The sequence below is a fragment of the Diabrotica virgifera genome, chromosome 1 (genome assembly GCF_917563875.1).
Source record: "Diabrotica virgifera virgifera chromosome 1, PGI_DIABVI_V3a".
NCBI lineage: Eukaryota > Metazoa > Arthropoda > Insecta > Coleoptera > Chrysomelidae > Diabrotica > Diabrotica virgifera.
The window spans coordinates 12,520,552-12,538,166 of NC_065443.1; the positions used below are offsets into that span (position 1 = coordinate 12,520,552).

Consider the following 17,615-nt stretch of genomic DNA (forward strand, 5'->3'; position numbering starts at 1 on the left):
GGTATTTTTATTTAAAGTTTTTAATACAGCTGCTGCAAATGAAGCAAATTAAGATAAATAAATTCTAATTTCTTACTTTCGAACTTAGTTATTTTGAATATTATTACGTTTGATGATGTTTTTTTTTTGTTATATTAATTTTTTGTGTGTGTAAATAAAAATAAGAGTTGTCTTAATCATTTTTTTCATTGTTTATTACTATTATTTTATAAAATAATTTATTAATTTTTAAAGTATTTAGACTTATTATACTTTGTATCAGATAAACCTCATTTAAACAAAAAAGAATGTGTGTGTACTTTGTACGCACGTAAGAAGTTATACTTCTATTATATGATTTAAACGAAATTAATATACTTTTTATTTATATTTTGTTTAAATATTAAACTAATTTATACTTACTACTTCTCAAACATTTTTATTAGAACAGTGCCAAAAATTAAAATAATAAAAGAATAAAACACACACAAACACATTAAACAAGCCACAAATGATGTCTGAACATTAATTGTCGAAAATTTTTTTAACTAAATACGTATTTTCTGAAAATACAATTATATAATAAATATACTTACAATCATAAAATGTATTAAAAAAAACAAAAAAGAAAGTTTCTATTGGGACTCGAACCAGCGCTGATAAGAGCGGTTGGTATTGGAATTCATTCGCCTTCTCCGCTTAGCCACGGACACTATGTGTCATTATTTACGAAGATCGACTAACTAAACGGATTAAACTTGTGATATTTTGATATTTTGAAAATTGATCAAATTATTTTAATTTTGAATTGAAATGATTTAGAATTGAAAAAATACAACAAAACATAGAGTAAAAAAACAATATATTAGGTGAATATTGATAGAAATTTTGATGGTAATCAAATTATATAAATAAAAGTATTACATACTATGTATTTTGGCAGAGCAAATAGGTAGGTTTATACCCATGATACATTAACAATTATTACGTACCTGTTGCTTTTAAAAACTATTTAAAAGTCACTACAATATTATAAACTTTTTTTGTTTCTGTCCTCACAACAATAAAACTAATATATTATACATTTGTTTACCTTTACCTTTACCTCCAAACCACAGCTGCCATATCGGTTAATTTTTGACATGTCATTTGAACATCCAATCAGAACAAAGTTATAATGCGCATGCGCCGGGCTGATAGGTTTTAACATATAAAAAAATCACCCTCTATCGCCGGTAAAGAAGTATAACTTCAAAAAACCTGGTTTTTTGGTTTTTTAAAACCCTGTATATAGTGTTGTTATTTATGTGTTGATATATGTATCAGAAACATAAACCATCTCCAAGACAGATGAAAACCTCTTCTATTTGAATGAAGAAGCTTTAAGATAAGGTGAGGAATATTCGGTGGCATCTGTGAAAACGATACTTGGAAAAGGAGAACTATGAGATATACCACAAATACAACACAGACATTTGGTTGTAAAGATGTGATATCTCTCATAGAAATACAAAGTCTAGTATGAGCAGGACATCTACCAAGAGTGGGAAGTAAGTACATATATGAAAAGCGTGTAGGTACAGTATAAGAAAACGAAAACCAGTTGGTTTCTTAGGCTGTGGTGTAGGTGTAGATTATACTAGCAAATGGGTGCAACAACTGATAACGGTTAACAATGGATAGGGCTGATTGGCGTAATAGACTTGGGAAAGTCAAGGCTCTACTAAAGGACTATAGCACCAATGATGATGGTATCGATGGTAGTATAATACCATTTGAAGATTGTATCGAACTGATATCAAGTCGTAGCGATAGGCTAAAAAAGACCCACAACTCCTTTTGAGATCACTTCAAACGAACACCCTTATAATCTACGTAATAAATTCCCCTGTCTCATTTGCGTTACTTTTGTTGTTTTTCAATCAATCTAAATATAGCATGAATCTTTTATCCGGCAATTTATTGTAATCTCGAAATCCAAAGTTAGTTTTCCGCCAAAAGGCACGCAACTCTTGAGCGATTATTTTTTTTTGTGGCCAGGAGATAATGAACGATGTCGGTACAAGGTCAGAGTTACAATCAATAAATAACAAATGTACTATATTCTTTGAACAAGGTCTCGAAATATATTCCATCATTTGCTTGATTTTTATGACCTAAAAAGAGGATTCGGGTGAGAAAAATAATTTTTATTATATTGAGTTGATTATATTAATTTTTTGAGTCTACCAAAGGAAAAATAGATAAAATATTAGCACTGAAATTTGGATGAAATACGTGAGAAATATAGAATCTACATAATTGCTTTGCAAGAAACCAAGCAAATGGGACGTGAGATAGTGCAAAAAATGGAAAAAGTACTCTTTTTAACAGCTGCGGACCAAATAGATACCTGGGGATGGGTTGTATGGTTTCAGAGAGAATAAGCCGAGTAGGTACACCTAATAGCTGACTTTCAAGCAATATCAGAGATACTGTGCTAAGATTGCAAAATTTCGCGCCAATTTGTTTTAAATGCATTAATTTTTTTTTCGAAGCCTGAGAAAACTAAAGTGATTTTGAAAAATTTAAACGCCGAATGAAAGATTACATTATTATTTACCAAGGACCGAAAGTCCCTTAGAATAACCGAAAAGTTTCTTTTGAATGAGATATTTGAAATTAAAAATCACACTCAATGTTCTCTTTTTTTTTACCCATGTAACTTATTAAAATAAACATTATAGAAGTTTTCAGGGACTTTCGGCCCTCGGTAATACTGAACTCTATCATTCTACATTTAAATTTTTCAAAAATACTTATTAGTTTTCTCAGGATTCGAAAAAAAAATGAATGCATTTAAAACACATGGGCGCGAAATTTTGCGTATACCTCCTTAAGATAGCAAGTACACAATTTGATAATAAAGATGTACATAAAACAACCTGGATCTCTCCTGATGGGAAAACGAGAAACCAAATAAACCATTTTCTCATGGAAAGAAAACAATAGCTCTGTGACTGATTGTAGAAGCTACAAAAGTGGTGACCATAAAATATTGACAATAGTCAAAAAGCAAAAAATTCTCAATTTTTTGCAAAATATTCAGCAAATTTTGCAAAAAAAATCAGCAAAAAACACTATACAATCAAATGTACTGGCAGATGCACAAGTATGCAAGCCAAGAAAGAGAGTAAGAAGAAAAATTCTCAAACTACCAAGAAAAGGAAAACAACAGAAAACGATCTTTATACCATTCGCCTTTCTACTGATTTGGGCGCAAATAAAAATAAAATTGAAAAATATTGTAACTGACGTGACTTTATAAAAAATAACCAGTACAAAATATGTTTAGACGCCATAAAAGAATGAAAACAAAACATTTTTTTATCAACAAATTCAGATCATTAAATATGAATCACACTTTGAATATAATAGATACAATGAACCTTCCGCAAAAATTTATCTAAATTATTATATGACTCATATACACCTTTAATAAATAAATATTTGAGCAGGTAGAAAAACAAATTATGGATATTTTGGTTGCAAAAATATCCTTGGAAGTCCTAAATTATTTTGTTGTTTGGGAATTTACACAAGAAACGTTATTAAATAAAATTCTTACAAAACTGCTCAGTCAGGTCGATTTTTAAAATAATTATAGTATATTAAAGCATCACTGTTTCGAACTTTACACTATCCTTCTTCAGGTGACAGTAATAACTTTGATTTTTTTAAATGGGAAATTAAATCACGTGACACCTCATTTAAAATACTTATTACAAATTATATACTACAAAAATGTAAATATGTAGAAATTTTTATAGCTGAATACTTGTAATCTTGTCCAAAAATAATTTTTTTAATTTGTTGTTAAAATTGTATCACTTTTTCATATAATTTACTGGTCCTTGCCTTTAGTATTTAATCAAATCTTACATTGTTTATAAGTAAAAGATGATGTTTAATCCTATGCGTATTTTGTTTATTACAAATTGTTATCACCTGATAATACTCTGATACCTGTAAAGAGTGCCTTATATGAAAACCTTTACTATCTTGGTCTAATACATATACCTATTTGTAAACAATCACCGTATTTGGGCCTCTTCAAATTATTTTTCATTTTATAATATAAGATATCTAGGGATCTTGTTTTTTTAAGTTAATTTAATTTTAACTGATACCTGAATCCCCACTACACAAAGATTAAATATTACCTATACTCATAATTCAATATAAAGAAACCTTATATCCAGTGACAATTTCAGGAGTCAACACCAAAAATGTTTTAATTCAATTTTTACGTGAATAAAATTAAGAGCAATATCAACTTTAGAGAAATATTTAAAAGGGGACTATGTCAGGCACATGTCTTATCATGTAAATTATTCAATAGCATGCTCAAAAAAATAATAGAAGACAAAACAACAGTCAACACTTGAGGAACAATAATAAAAATGTGCAAATACTAGGTCACAGTTAATGCTTAAAAAAATACATGAGTTTTTAGATGATGTTGATAAAATCACAAGGTCCAGAAGATGAATGATAGAGGCTAGAGGCATTCAATCAAATAGAAGAAGCTGTACAAAATAGTGAAAAGGGATAAAATCGTAGCTTAACTTCTATTGAAAACTGAAAATCATTGCTGATTGATTTTATTTTTAAATAACTTTTATTATGACTTATTTTATTCATAGCTTCAGCTGCAGAACTTCGGAAGAATAGGGTGGTTTTCGTCTCGGATGCTCATATGTAGTGATCAATATATCTTCTATAAAACAGCTCACAGAAGAAACAATAGCATTCATCGTTGAATGGCAGATTGTATTCATAGACCTCCAAAAGACCTATGACAGTGTCCCAGTCAAAACCTGTTGCAATGGAAAATCACACACTAGATAACACTTACATAAATACCATAAAAACACTTTATGAAGACAATGAATATTTAGTGTCTTATTGAAGAGTCTTATTTAAAGTCTTTATGAATAAAATACAAAACTACTCAAAACCATTTAAAGTCGATAAAGGACTTTGACAAGAATGCTGTCTGTCACCAACCTTATTTGATGCTATAAGATGCAAAGTGCCCTAACCCCTACATCTGAAAATTCTTAAATAAGCGATAACTTTAGTGTAATAAAAGCGTTTTGATAAAATTGTGGGTTGTGGGTTAGGCCAATTTGCATGTCATAGCGTCATTTAGACTACAGTCGGAAAAATGAAAGAATACCCATAAACGATTACATCAATCACTTATTTTGTATTTGCTGTCTTTTTCTATAACAAACGTTTGTTATTTATTGAAAAAAGACAGCAAATACAAAATAAGTGATTGATGCGATCGTTCATGGCATAGAGGTATATATTAACATAGAGGGAGCCTACCTTCCGCGCTTCCTGACGACAAGATCTCATGGACTGGATTGCTGCATCTCTTTCTAACACACTGTATCGAAAATCTATGATGACATTCAGTGTGAATATAGGCACGGAAGAGGAGGACAACTGTAGCAGCTTTACTATGCGTAAGAGTGAAACAGCACTAATCCAAATAAAAAAGATGGTGTCGTCACTTCGCTTTGACTGACACTCTCTCTATGCTAATATATAACTCTATGGTTCATGGGTATAGGGCTTTTCATCGATTGTCATTTGTTTCGAGCTTCTGTCATGTGTCACATAATATTAATATATCTATGTCATACGTCTTTGGTTTGTGTCAAGGTATATACCAATAACGTATGACGTAGATATGTTAATATTATGTGACACATGACAGAAGCTCGAAACAAATGACTGTGAATGAAAAGCCCTATTCTTCCATTTTTCCGACTGTATATAGATTAAACACAAAAAACTGGAATAAGACATGTGGACAAAATGGTGATTGGAATGTAGTAAGCAGCAAACATAATATGCTGTGAAAAGCCATGGATAAGTAAGTAATCTTCCTTGTAGCCTATCAAGCCTTCAGAGCTACCTATTATTTTATATTCCTTCCCCTTTTTTCTGCTCCTTCATAAATGCTTTATTTCTTGTGTCTTGTATTGTAATGTCATCAAACTTTCTCCTGCAAATGGTACTAAAAATTATAGGAGATGAGCAATGGAAATGGAACAAAACCACAGAAAACCTAAAAACTTGAGACACTTGAAACACAGAAAACTTGAGAATTAATGATGGGATAGAATCTGAGGAAGTGGACATGGCATTCGATGAAATAATGAAAAATGAAATGGGAGTAATAAAAGGAAAATAAAAAGAAAGAGGAAAGAAAAAAATGGGGAAGCTTGGTCAAAATGAATACTTAATAAAAATGGGAGATGGGAGATCTTAATTTTACAAATATGTACATGTATTTCATACATATAGTTTAAGTAACCAATACAGTGAAATGGGTCAGATTTGTCAGTCCTGTTAGTTCCCCTTTAATATAGTTCGGAGGCTGGTTGTTTTTTCTTGTGATTAAATATGTAATTAAAAATATTTATTTTTACTTAGATATACCGTTAAAGCAGGACATATCGTATGTACTAAAATTAATTATTAATTAATAAATTAATCTTAAATTAAACAACATTTTACACTCCATTATCGAGCTTTAAATCACACACCTATACTCCAGTAAGACATACTACTGAACTAAAAGTTTTGTAAAACTTGTAAATGTCTGAGGGGACCGATTATGTGGGTGTGAAAAACAGATGTCATCAAACGAACCGCCTCTTAAAACATCTTTGACAAAGAATACCAAATTTTGCCGACCTTAAAGCTGTTTCACAATATAAATTTCTCGAACTATACCCTTCTGAGATCACCACATCTTAAGTTTTTTGGGACAAACGATGGAATTTTATGTACAGAAAAATAGCCATATTAATGTAAAGAATTTAAAGTAAAAACCAAAATAATTTGCTGATCTGATGGACAAATTTCTTCTCTTAATATAGTACTAGTACCTACTAACTACCGGATTCAAAGGGATAGTGATACATTTTATTTGGTAACTAAATTATTTATTATTCACTTCAGTTAAGAAAACTGTAATTATTGCAATAAATAATTATACCTATCTAAAAAAGGAATCGGAAGTTCATTGTACTTTGTTATACTACTTAATTGATATATTTTTCTTATTAGGCAAAAATATCCAATGTGTAGGAGGAGATCCAATTTGAGTTCAGTGTTCAGTGCATAAGTACCTATAGACAGTTATTTTACAAGTCTGCACAAGTAGGCAAACCACTTTTTTTAAGATGTAGGTGTTTAAACTTTTCAGTTTATTCACTATTCACCAACCGAAAAGAAATAATGCAATTACTTGAACAATCCTTTCATTGTTTCTAAGGTGAATTACCTTGAAAATCGGTCATATTTAATAACCGAACTATCCGAAGAATCATTGGAAACAATAATGGTTGGATCTACCCACAATATGTCCCGAATATGATAATTTATAATTTACCGACATATATTTCCCAAGCAAAAACATATTTCTCAGTTATTTTGAATCAAGCAAAGTTCTTATGTAAATAAAAGAATACTTTTTTGTCAATTGTTTCCCCAAATTTCGCGTAATTTACAAAAAAAACTCATTATTTAAAAAAAAAATATTAAACATGTTTAATAACATTATGGAATTTCCAGAAAAAAGTATTTAGATACAAAATTCCACCATCCTTTGTTCATCCCCTACCTTGATTCATTCCAAAATGGTCCAAACAGACTATTTCTTTCATCTAAACAAACATCTGTAAATAAAAAGGGCAGCTTACCTTTATCCATTTCCATTATTTTAAAGTTTCGAAGACACGAAGAAATACTTTTTAAAAGACACAAAGACAATACACACAAATAATTTTAAAAATACTCTTGAAGATTCGAACAAAGAATGTCTCAGTCTCGAGTCTCGAGTTTCGTTCTTACGGCCGGTTTTCGGTGGAATAAAAAACAACGGAAAAAGCCAGCCAGTTTAAATTTAAGTTAGGTTACAGTTGGTACTGGGCGCGAAACGGTAACAAGTTTAAATTTGGTAGTGACTACTGGCCCACCAACAGAGTACCGACAATAAAATAAACGGTGTTTTTTTTAGAGGTACAGAACTTTGAAATGAAATAAATTAAAGATGATTTTTTATTGGATGGTCTAAAACCTAAAATACAACCATCTTATATCAAATTCTATCAATTTTAAACGAGGTATGTCAAAAAAGATAAATTTAGATCAAAAGTAAAGTGCCTTTATAGTTCAGAATATTTCAATTAGAAGGATGTAATTACAGGCTGAAACATTGTTTTTCTACGAGCGTGCAAAAATGTCTACTTTCGCGCACGCATTTTAGTTTAGAAAGTTTCACTTTTCCGCACGCGTGTTACTTTTCCGCACGCGGTTTTTACTTTTCCGCACGCGTGTTAATTTAGATATGTTAATATGGCCTTAAAGTAATTATAATACATGCAATAAACTAATATTTAGATATTATTTACTAATTTATTTCAAATATATCTTATTGTGTTCCTGTTTTAATGAAATTAACGCGACAATTCGATGAAATAAAATTATTTTGACATAATATTCGAAAGTCAAATCGGTAGACAATAGGGCTTTTCATCGATTGTCATTTGTTTCGAGCTTCTGTCATCTGTCGTCTAATATTAATATATCTACGTCATACGTTATTGGTATTACCAATGATACAAACCAAAGACGTATGACGTAGATATCTTAATATTAGACGACAGATGACAGAAGCTCGAAACAAATGACTGTGAATGAAAAGCCCTATAACAGTCGTTTTGAATCATCGTGATGGAAACCAAGATCGTCGTCATGCTAACTAATTATATTGAAAGTTTGGTTTTGACAACCTTGTCAAAGAATTAATTTGTGTATGTATTTTCATATTAATTAAATTAATTGATTAAGATTTGGTAATTTTTTAAAGACTCTTAGAAAAAATAATGTTCCTAACTCTTGCAGAAAGTCTCTTTTCCGCACTCGACCGCTTGCCGAACTCCCGCTTCGCGTCGTTCGGCAAACTGCAGTCGCGTGCGGAAAAGAATGACTTTCTGCACTTGTTAGGAAAATAACTATTTTAATGCTAAATAACTTTTCATAATAACAATTTTAGATATTGTGAAAAATAAGCGTATTTTACTCTTGAGCGAAATTCATATTATTTGACATACCTCGTATAAAATTTGACATAAGATCGTGTATTTTAGGTTTTAGACCATGCATAACTTTTTATTAAGAATCACTTTTTTTCGTAAAATTAATAAAAGAGTTATCTGAATTGAAATAACTGAAAATAATGTTAGTTATCCATAATTAAAAAAAATTCAATTAGAAGGATGTAATTGCATACTAGAATATAGTTTTTAATTCCAAACAACTTTTCATAACAGCAATTTTCAATATTGTGAAACATAAAGCTACTTTACTCTTGAGTGAAATTCAAACTTTTTGTCATACGTCGTATAATATTCAACAAATTTGATATTTGATGGTTAAATCTTAGGTTTTGGACCATTCAGAGCTTTTTATGAAGAGTAACTTTTTTTCGTAAAATTGATAATAAAAAAGTTTTCCATATGGATACAACTTAATTACAGGGACATACTGTATAAAATCCTAAAAAGGGCTACATCAAAATAGCCGTTTTCGGAATTACAATTCCATGATCAAGTTTTTTCAGGTTAGAATGCCTGTTCGGCATTTCGACGGTTGTGCGAAGGGAGTATTAATAAATGGTGAATGGTTGAATAACATTAGATTGATATGCAGATGACACCATAGTTTTCGCCGATAATCTGAATGATTTACAGATATTAACAAATCGTATAACAGAAGTCAGCAACAGATATGGACTAGCTCTTAATATAAAGAAGACCAAATTTATGACAATTAGTAAAAAACCAATATTAAACGCTCAACTTACAGTCAACCAACAGAATATCGAAAGAGTTGAGCAATATACATATCTGGGTACGAATTTAAATAGCCAATGGGACCACTCGACAGAAATTAAACACTGAATAATAAAAGCGAAAGTAGCATACGTTAGAATGAGACCCATTTTTAACAGTCGAGATACATATCATTAAAAACAAAATACCGTCTGTTGAAAAGCTACATATTCACAGTTCTGCTCTACGGAATGGAAGCGTGGACACTAACTGTTGCATCTATGAATCGGCTCAAAGCTTTCGAAATGTGATGTTATAGGCGCATCTTACGTATATCCTGGGTTGACCGAATTACTAATGTGGAAGTCCTGCGTAGAATGGGGAAAGAGTGTGAAATTCTCATAACCATCAAAACAAAAAAAATTAGAATATCTAGGACATGTAATGAGAAATCAAGAACGTTACGGCCTTCTCCAACTGATTCTCCAAGGGAAGGTAAATGGTAAAAGCGGACCGGGAAGAAAACGCATTTCCTGGCTTCAAAATTTACGAAAGTGGTATAACACCACTACCACTGAACTGTTCCACGCTGCGGTACACAAAGTCATGATAGCCATGATTATCGCCAACATCCGGAACGGATAGGCACTTTAAGAAGAAGAAGAATGCCTGAGCCACCAAGATATTAGGGTAAAAAAACCCTTTAAATGTTTTAACGTTTATAAAAAATGTACATAATGTTGTTAAATTGATAGGATGTTTAAAATCTTCCTGGATTTAACTTCAGGCAACATATAACTTGATCCCATGTAGGTTGCAATGTCCAGAGGATGGAACCTCTCTTGACCAACTTCAAATCGCAACGTCCATACTCTTGAACGATTAATGGAATCGTAAACGTGTTTGATTTTTTTTGTATTCTTAAATGTTATAATGTCATATTATCTTCTTTTCTTCCTAAAATCTAAGATTTTCTAGAAATGGGCGGTGGGAAAGAATCTACTTAGCTAATAGCCTAAGGGCCTAAGTGTAATTAGCCACTTGTGAATATGTCAGTGGCTGGAGTCAGTTTGATTTCACAAATTGACTTGGCACGAGATAGGCGATCTTTAGTATGCGAAAATTAATACAGATTTGTTTAGATCAAAGGAAGGATGTTGTTTCCTATTTTATCGATTATTAGAAAGCATTCGATAAAGTAAAACACGAACTAATCATAAAAAATTTATTATATTTAATATCTGCAAAAGTTGAAATTGGATGCCAATGATATAAGAGTTCTCGCAAATCTGTATTAGAACCAGACAGCAATATTAGGTGCGTCTTTCAAAATTCCAAAACGGAAGATTTCTCAATAAAAATAGGGAGTAAGGTAAGGTAAAGTGTTAACCTGTTCTATTGTATGGAAAGGAAGCATGGACGTTAAAGGCTAGCTCCATTAACAAACTTGAAGTTTTTGAAATGTGGTGCCTGCGCCAAATGCTTAGAATATCATGGAAGAACATGCAGTCAGAAATAAGGAAGTATTAAGAGAGAGAAAAGAGAATTTATTATTATAATCATAATATAGTGAAATACATTGCAGATTTAAGATGCAATTATTACCATCAGTAATCGTAACAATCCTTACCACCGTCACAGTGTTTATAAATTCGTCAAAGTTTTATTTTCTTATTGTTAAGTAAACGTTAATAATTCTGTTCGAAAAATTCGTTTTGTTAAAGAATAAATTCACTTATTGATTATGTTCTGTGACATGCCCAAATGCTAGTTTAAAATAAATAACAATATTGTACTTACTAACAAACTGCACCCGTTTTGGTTGGTCTTGTATGGAAATCTTTGACTTCGTTTTCACTTTGGTAATAGGCATCTGTGACCTATGCACTGTAAATAAAAAACTATAATAAATTATTTGTAAATATAAAACTTTCTGTGGGTAAAACGATATAAGTAGATTATAGTTTCAATCGATTGACAGTGATATTCGTAATATATTTGGCATAAATTATGACATACAAGTACGCTTGCTGTGTTCATAATTTATGGAGATTTTATGCACTTTAAAGGCGGTGGTCTTCAATACACGCTGTACGCAGCCTATGGCGTCTATTGGATACCACCGGCTAAGTCGGAGGCCACTTTGTCTCAAAGCTGCAGCGTCACTGCCTGTTCTTTGGGCTGATAAAAATCAAGTTTAGTTGTTAGTCATACCACAGAATAAATAACCACATTGTGTGGTCATACTGAGTCATATACTCTCTTCGTTAAAATCTTTATAAAGCATTTGGACACATGTGTCAAGCCCTAGGCCTTCAAGACCTGTTGAGCTTAACAAATATGTTGAATATCCTGTTTTATCTGTTGTTGCCATAGGCGTCATTTCACGAATTTCATTGGAGTGGCAAAACCTACCGTGGGATTTGGGAGGTATGGAATACCCCCAAGGGAAAGGGGGGTCCGGGGTCCTCCCCCGGGAAATTTTTGTAAATTTTGATGCAAAATAGAAGGGTTTAACGCAATTTATACACTATTTTTTTTAACTATACACACTGGCTGTACACATCCTGATTTTCATTTTTTACAATATCTGCCCCAACCTTGTGTATCAACCTAGGATTCTACTGGCTACAGGTCTAAATCTTATAGATTCAATACAATAATTCAAATATTTAAAATAGACTTTTATTTACAATAGTATTTTAGTTAGATAAGAGAAACAATATGTGTTTTAGAGGTGATGGATTCAAATATAACTTAAATGAAGTCTCCTTTTCCGGATATTAAATACATCAATGACACTTTTAATATCGACTGGGATTTTCCTTTCAATGGCTAAAAGCCCCAATGCAGACATTCCTTCCTGGCCGCTAACTTTTCTGGTGTAGGTTTTTAATCTTCTCAGGCATGAAAAGGTCCTTTCACACCCACCTGAGTTTAGTGGTATCGTAAAAAATAGCCTGAATATTTCAAACGTCATGGGCAAGACATATTTTAGAGGCTTTACCACAAAAACTGACAATTTTTTTTCAATTGTTTTGTTTCTCATTTCTTTCATGTTATGAAAAATTTTCAATTTGCCGAAAAGTAACTTCTCATCCAAAGAGTAGTATTTTGAAACAAATTTGATGCTTTCCTCCACTACTTCATGTCTTCCCAACAATTGGCTCAGGTGGTGAAGTACTTCCAAATTGTTTTCCTGTAGCCTATTTTCCATTTCCAGTTCCAAAGTGTTAAGGAGTGGGAAAAAACGGTAGCTTTTAGATGCTATTTAACCATTTCAAATGGAGCTGTAGAGCCTCTGCCAAGTTTAGCTGGGATTTTTCCCAATGTAAAAAAACAATATTTCAAATATTAACTAAATATTCATACACAACATACAATAAAAAATTATATATCATGTCACAATATATTTTTATGGTTACTTTTAAACGGACGATTACGTACTTGTTTTTTAATAAAAATAGCGATAAACCCTTATCACGAATTGGTTAAGTTTAAGGAAGGTCATTTTTTCTTTAAGACAGTATTTAAAAGTACGGAAGTTGATAATAATCTCAATCTACACGATATCTAAGAACTCTATCGTCGAAAAAATAACCGTAACAAATAAACTTAAAAATTGTATACGTGTGAGTGAACTTTGAGTGAGAAATTTGGACATCTTGTTAAGGAGGCTAAAAATTTAAAATATTGTCAGTTATATCATTTATTGGTCATAATAAAAATAAGCTCATACGAAAAATAATATAGTCAAAACAAACTCTAATAAATAGAACTAAGAAACCTGAAATAAGAGAAAAATTGAGCAACAGCAACAGTAAGAAATCTTTTTATATTATTTGGATTTCTCTTTCTAAACAGAAACCGATTCGTTATTTTCTTTGAAAATACCTAACCGACTCGTATTCTATATTTTCTTAAATATCAACTTTATACATATTTTCAAACTGGCCATTCCAGACCTCTGAACTTCAATCAGAAACCAATATTGGCTGTCTGGCACTCCGCAATCGAGCGACAAAGGAATGTGCGATAATCAAAAAACCTTTTCGAGATGCTGTGAACAAAACGAAAGCAAAACGAAGTAACTTGCTGTGTAATATAGAACGGAGTTCGAGCAGGGATGAATTGAGGATCAGGAAAATTTTAGGCTACCATTATCGATCTCGAGGATATACCAGTGGCGTGCTGGAACTTTTCAAGCGGCCCGGTGATTTTATAGAAAAGCGGCCTCCCATCCTCATTTTACCTTCTATTATCAGGATGCTTTATTCGTTATTTAAAAAAACAAAAAAAAACAAAAATATAAATTATTTTTGAATCAAACATAAAACTTCGAATTCAATGATTTTTTTAATTTGCTATATTTTTTAATTTAAGAATAATAATAATCTTACAAATAATAAATGACATGTATGACCATATTGTATGCAGTAATGCAGAAACCATATTTTCCTGAATAAATATAATATAAATTTGATGTAATTAAGATAAAAGTAAAATAAAATTTTAAGAATTTTTCAACTATGTATTATATATGTTAATACAACGCAATAATCTAAATATTCTTTTGCGATTATTTTATAAAATAATTACTTGACTCTTGATCAATAATTTCCGCATTAAAGTAGATTTTTGAGCAAATACGTCGATTATTCCATCATTTTTAAGCTCATACAAAGCTTCTTTTTCTATAGCCATTAGCATAAAAGTGATCTTGTGTTAAAGTACTTTTAACCGATTTTTTATGTATTTCAATGTTGAAAAGCTTTTTTTGCAAGATACTGGTGTCACTGAAAGAGTTAATATGCTTTATATTATACTATTTAAATTTGGATAAGCACACAGCACACTGATATAAGTTGTACTTATGCAAAACAGCGTAACAGCAAGCTATACAATCTTTACACTTTTTAGTACCACACGGAGGTGAAGTTTTCACGATATCAACATTGTCATTTGTTACTTCATATTCATTATCACTTAGATTAATAATATCATATTATCATCCTTCATATTTTCTGTAGACTGAACATATTCATCATTAACTCGATATTCTATAATCTCAGTATGTATTTTGCAAAATCTTATTTTTAATACAATCCATTTATCAGAGAAATCCACGAGTTCTTCTCTAATTGCAGTCGCAAATACGGTAGGATAAAAATTTCTTAATTTTTCAGTATACCATTTTTTATTGTATCAAAATTTCTAGGATGTGGAGCGCTTAGATCATCATAAAACGATTTGATTTGTCTTGATCAAATCGTTTTTCGATACTTTCAATAATTCGTTCAAAAATGTGCAAGACGTTTTTCCATTTTTTATTCTGCAGAGTACAGAGTACTACATGTTTGAAGGAAATTGGAAAACCATAAATATACTTGTATGTATGAAAATAAATAATGTTATCTGTAGCAATCTATTTATGTATATAGACTATAGAGTCTTATTCATTTAAGCTGTATTTCACAATTTAAAAAAAATTATTATTTTTTAAATTAATTTTTTTTAAGTTTTATTAATATTATTAGCAAAATTAACATCTGATTAGAAATTAAAAAAATATTTTTTTTATTATATCTAAACATTTTTGTGAAAACCTATTTGAGCGGCCTCAAGAGGCCGCGGCCTCTCGGTGATTGCACCGATTTATTTATATGGCCAGCACGCCACTGGGATATACAATTTGTGGCCTTAGAATCTCACTGACTATTGCTCTTACTGAAAGTATATCTGTTTATCTTGTCATGAAATAATTTTGAGTTGACTTTTCTTTAGGTACTTCTTACTTTGCTCCTTCTGGCAATTTTCATGATTTTGGACTTTTGAAAAGCCCTACATTTGAAGTCAAGTAACTAGAGTCAGATTCGAGATTGGTAGGCGAAGCGAGAGGTTGTGCAACCGGTCTGTTGGCGATAAGGTAATTTCGGAATCGAATCCTATCACAATAAACACACCGGTTTTTAAAAGACCTATCGTTATCGATAATCGTTAATGTTAAAAAGTGTACTTGTGCGAAATAAAAAATAAACTTTAACGTGTATATAATAATATTTATATTAGTGCTGAGAATAACATCTAACATTTAATTTAAAATGGCCAGTGGCGGAACAATCCGAAAGGAAACCAATAGTAGGAACGAATATAGTAGCGACGAAGAATCTAAGAATAAAAAATATAAAGGAGATGAACTGTGTTTTGAAAAGAGTAACATGACGAGACGAACACCGAATAAAAGCAATGACACAAATGAAGAAATGATAAAAATGATGCGGGAAGTTATGTGGAAAAATGGTGAAATGATAGCAGAAATAAGAACCAAGAAAGACCAAAAGGAAACGATGGAATATATTAAGGAGCTAAAAGAAAAAACAAAAAAATTGGAAGAAGGTTTAAAAGTGGCAAACAAAAGAATAGAACAATTGGAAAAAGAAAGACAGAGAAATAATATAGTATTAAAGGGCCTAACCCTAGATCCTAACGACAGAAAACCAGTAAAGGAGTCAGTAGAACACTTCATAGGAAGAAATCTGAAATTACAGGTCAAACTGAGAGGAGCGGTGAAGATCGGAGACCAAATCTTTGTAGCAGAAATGAAAAACCTAACGGATAAGCTAAGTGTACTAAAAAGCAAAGGAAAACTGAAGAATCTACAGGGACAAAAGGTGTATATAGAATCAGATTTAACAAGAAAGGAAAGGGAAATACAAGCAAAAATTAGGAAAATGGCAAAAGAAGAAAAATACAAAGGTAATACTACGAAGATAGGATATATGAAACTGGAGATTAATGGGAAGGAGTGGAAATGGGACCATAATAATGAGAAAATTATACAAATTCACAGAAATATCGGGGAAAGGACTCCAAAAAGGTAATAGAAAATAATGAGACCGGACACACAACCATGACGACCAATGCAATGAATGGGAAAAGCGATAGGGAAAAAGATGATGCACAGGTAAACAAGGATGAAAATAAGAAGAAGGGGAAAGCTAGATTGCAGAAAAAAGGAGAGATAAAATGGGAACATGGAATGTGAGAAGCATCAATGGAAAAGAGGAAGAACTGGTAGAAGAAATTATAAAACAAAAAATAGAAATACTAGTAATAACGGAAACGAAGATGAAAGGAAAAGGTCTTAATAAAATACACAAAGGATATTGGTTACTATGGGTAGGAGCGGATACAAAAGAGAGAGCAAAAGAAGGAGTCGGGATAATAATTGCACCGAATAGACTACAACACGTTATAGAAGAAACATATGTTAACCAGAGAATATTATCGGTGAAAATGAAACTGATGGACGAAGAAATATGGACAATAATAGCAGCCTACGGAGTAAATGAAGATGCAAGAAAAGAAGAGAAAGATACATTTTTCGAGGAGCTCCAAATGCAAATTGATAATGGGGAAGAAAACATAATTGTAATGGGAGATCTAAACGCTAGAGTCGGAAACAACAACAGCGGAATAGAGGAGTGCATGGGAAAAGAAGGAGAAGAAATACTAAACAGAAATGGTGAAAGAATAATAGAAATATGTATGGAGAACAAACTAGTTATAACAAATACAAAATTTAAACATAAAGAAGTACACAAATACACGAGAGTACAAGACAGCAGAAACGAAAAATCAATCATAGATTACTTTTTGGTAAGCAGCAATAAATGGAAAAAAGTATAGGATACGAAAGTGAAAAGAGGCTCAGAGATTGGCAGTGACCACCATCTA

The 17,615-nt window shown here is 31.4% G+C and overlaps 1 protein-coding gene across 3 annotated transcripts in view; it reads right to left on the reverse strand.

Moving 5' to 3' along the window:
- The window catches only part of LOC114325816 (myosin-9), a 99,722-nt gene that overhangs the window by 68,558 nt on the left and 13,549 nt on the right, over window positions 1–17,615 (reverse strand). For 2 of the 3 annotated variants that reach the window (XM_050654612.1, XM_028273977.2), the window contains exon 2: window positions 11,679–11,765. In XM_050654612.1, the coding sequence (XP_050510569.1) occupies window positions 11,679–11,765 (87 nt within the window). Of the gene's footprint in view, window positions 1–7,745; window positions 7,967–11,678; window positions 11,766–17,615 lie in introns of those variants that run through there. The other variant, XM_028274048.2, reaches the window with a different exon arrangement.